Below are 2732 nucleotides of genomic sequence, written 5' to 3'. Positions count from 1 at the left end.
GTTTTCTGAAATAATGTGTTTGAATATTTCTGCTCTGGTTTAGGGAGAAGGCAGAGAAGCCATTGCAGGTCATTTTCATGAATGACCAGGAGACTGTTGTCCAACATCCGGAGTCCAAACAGAGCTACTCCTTCATCTATGACTTCTCTTTCTGCTCGGTGAATGAGAGTGACCCCACCTTTGCCAGCCAGCAGACGGTGTATGAGACCCTGGCCAAACCTCTGCTACTGAGGGCCTTTGAAGGATTCAACACCTGTCTGTTTGCTTATGGCCAAACAGGCTCAGGGAAGTCATACACGTAAGTATTTTTATTTTTAGTTTATTACAGTCATCCTTTCCAATTGAATCACTTTCCTCTCATCTCCTCACATCTTTTGGTCTTAAAAATGCAAGTTGTTTTTGAAATTACAATATATCAGCTGCCAATTTGACTTTTTTTAAATTGTTGTTTTGCAGGATGATGGGCTTTGGAGAAGAGGCAGGAGTTATCCCACGTTTCTGCCGTGAACTTTTTTCTAGATTGGCCTCCATGGAAAATAAAGAGGTAAAACATCACATAGAAGAATTTTATTTTTATTTTTATAAGGCAGTTTTACTTTAAAAATCTAGAGGTTGTGTATAACACTTATATGACTCATCAAATGACCCATTTGGCTTGTTATATTTCAGGTGAAATGCCATGTAGAGATGAGCTACTTTGAAGTGTACAATGAGAAGATCCATGATCTCCTTGTCACCAGGGATGAGCCTAACCAAAGGAGGATGCCAGTAAGTAGTTTACAGATGACTGAAATACATTTCATAAACCAGTGAAGTAATGGTAATGTTTTATTGTGACACATAACCCATTCTAAATTTAAGATTTTATTGTAAAACTGTTGCTGGGAGTTAGGAAAATTGGCTGATACCTATTCAGATAAATCAGTATGCTGTCCAGCTTAGAATGGAAAGACTTTCCTGTCTATCAAGATAGAATAAAACATCTACTTGATAATATATCTTATTTCTGAGATGCATATGAAGTATAATAACCTATGAATCCATCAAGATAAAACCCAGTTGATTTGTGTTTCCAGCTGAGGGTGAGGGAACATCCAGTCCATGGTCCCTATGTCGCTGAGCTTTCTACGTAAGAAAATCCTTTCTTTCATTGGCCTCCAATAAAGGCCAAAAGAACATTCTTGAATGATGTGATTTGCAGAATTGCTCACTTTTTTCATTTCCTTACAGGAATGTTGTGAGTTCCTACAATGACATTCAGGTAGGTTGAAACTGCAGTCAAGATAGTTTCTTCCTTCAGCTCCTTGGCCTTTCGTTGATGCTCTTTTGAACAACTTTGAATGATTGAGCAAGTCAAGATTCAGTGTTGGGTAGATTTAGAGGCCACGATGAAGTACAGACATCCTGTTTGACTGAATCATAATGTCTTGAATGTACAGTGCAGGCACAACATGGAGATAAGTGCTGAGCTTCAAATATACTGTGTATCCAAGGGGTAACATGGTAAGAAAATAATGCTGCCTATATCACATGAGAGATTCAGTTATGATTCACACTGTTCTGGTTTAGGGATGGCTGGAGCTGGGCAACAAGCAGAGAGCCACAGCAGCTACAGGAATGAATGACAAGAGCTCCAGATCTCACTCTGTCTTCACCCTGGTTATGACCCAGACCAAGGTATGGCCTCTTGACTTAACTGTATCATTAGCAAACACAAACATGATGTCTGACATATTTTATATAATTACAATGAATTCTTCAGAGATACAGAGACTTGGGCTGTCATGTGTTTTAGTCAAGTGTTACACATCTAGTCATCTAATCATCTGTGTGTGTTGTGCACAGACAGAGTTTGTGGAGGATGAGGAACATGACCACAGTATCACCAGCAGGATCAACCTGGTGGACTTGGCAGGCAGCGAACGCTGTAACTCAGCCCAGACAAGTGGAGACCGATTCAGGGTACATGCACATAAACACACACACCCTGGTTATTGCTGCTCATACATAGAATTGACTTTTCTGCATTTCATATCCATTGTTAATTGGATATCTGTATTTTTTCCTTTTCTCAGATAGTATATGCAAATACCACAAGCAAATGATATTTGCTTCTAGGTATTTGTCATTATAAAAATTCACTTTGGGCCCTGTTATTCATGAGGGCCAATTTAATTATATTGCAGACTCAAATGAATGTTCTTATAGTAAGTTGAGGTTATGTCCAGCATTGCTTTTTTGTAACCGTATTTGCATGTACCCTAATTCAAAACAAGGCATTTCCTGTATCATTATAGGAGGGTGCTAGCATCAACAAATCCCTGCTTACCCTTGGAAAGGTCATCTCTGCCCTGTCTGAACAGGCACTGACCAGGAAGAAGGTCTTCATACCGTACAGAGAGTCTGTCCTCACATGGTGAGAGTTCAGTATGCTTGTACACATATAGCTGTTGTAGAATACAATGTTTACTTTTTTGTAAGCTCTCCTTATTAGTTTTATTTTTCAAATTAAGAAACATGAAGTTAACAAAGGTTGTCCACAGTTTCACACAGTGTACTAAAGTTGTGTGTGGTATATACACATCAAACACAGATTTCTAGGAATAAGAATACATTAACTGATTAATTAATCAAATTCATCATTAATCAATTCAATTTTAATCGAAACTTTTTCTAACCCACAGCCACTGTGCAGATCTCTGACCCAATGAGCATTTCCAACTTAGGAGCAT

General features: G+C 38.6%; 1 protein-coding gene across 1 annotated transcript; it reads left to right on the top strand.

The window, feature by feature from the left end:
* Positions 1 to 43: 43 nt before the first annotated feature.
* Positions 44 to 2416, top strand: LOC111646855 (kinesin-like protein KIF14; the record flags this gene model as incomplete). The annotated part of the gene is made up of 8 exons (XM_023396422.1): positions 44 to 298; positions 457 to 544; positions 670 to 768; positions 1077 to 1129; positions 1231 to 1261; positions 1570 to 1677; positions 1846 to 1962; positions 2298 to 2416. Coding segments are annotated over 8 exons (870 nt in total), but the record flags the coding sequence as incomplete, so codon positions are not given.
* Between the last annotated feature and the right edge of the window lie 316 nt (positions 2417 to 2732).

This window comes from Seriola lalandi, unplaced genomic scaffold (assembly GCF_002814215.2).
Source record: "Seriola lalandi dorsalis isolate HSWRI2012SDOR001 ecotype SW California unplaced genomic scaffold, Sedor1 jcf7180002034048, whole genome shotgun sequence".
In the NCBI taxonomy this organism is placed as follows: Eukaryota; Metazoa; Chordata; class Actinopteri; order Carangiformes; family Carangidae; genus Seriola; species Seriola lalandi.
This window is presented reverse-complemented; position numbering and strand designations above follow the sequence as displayed.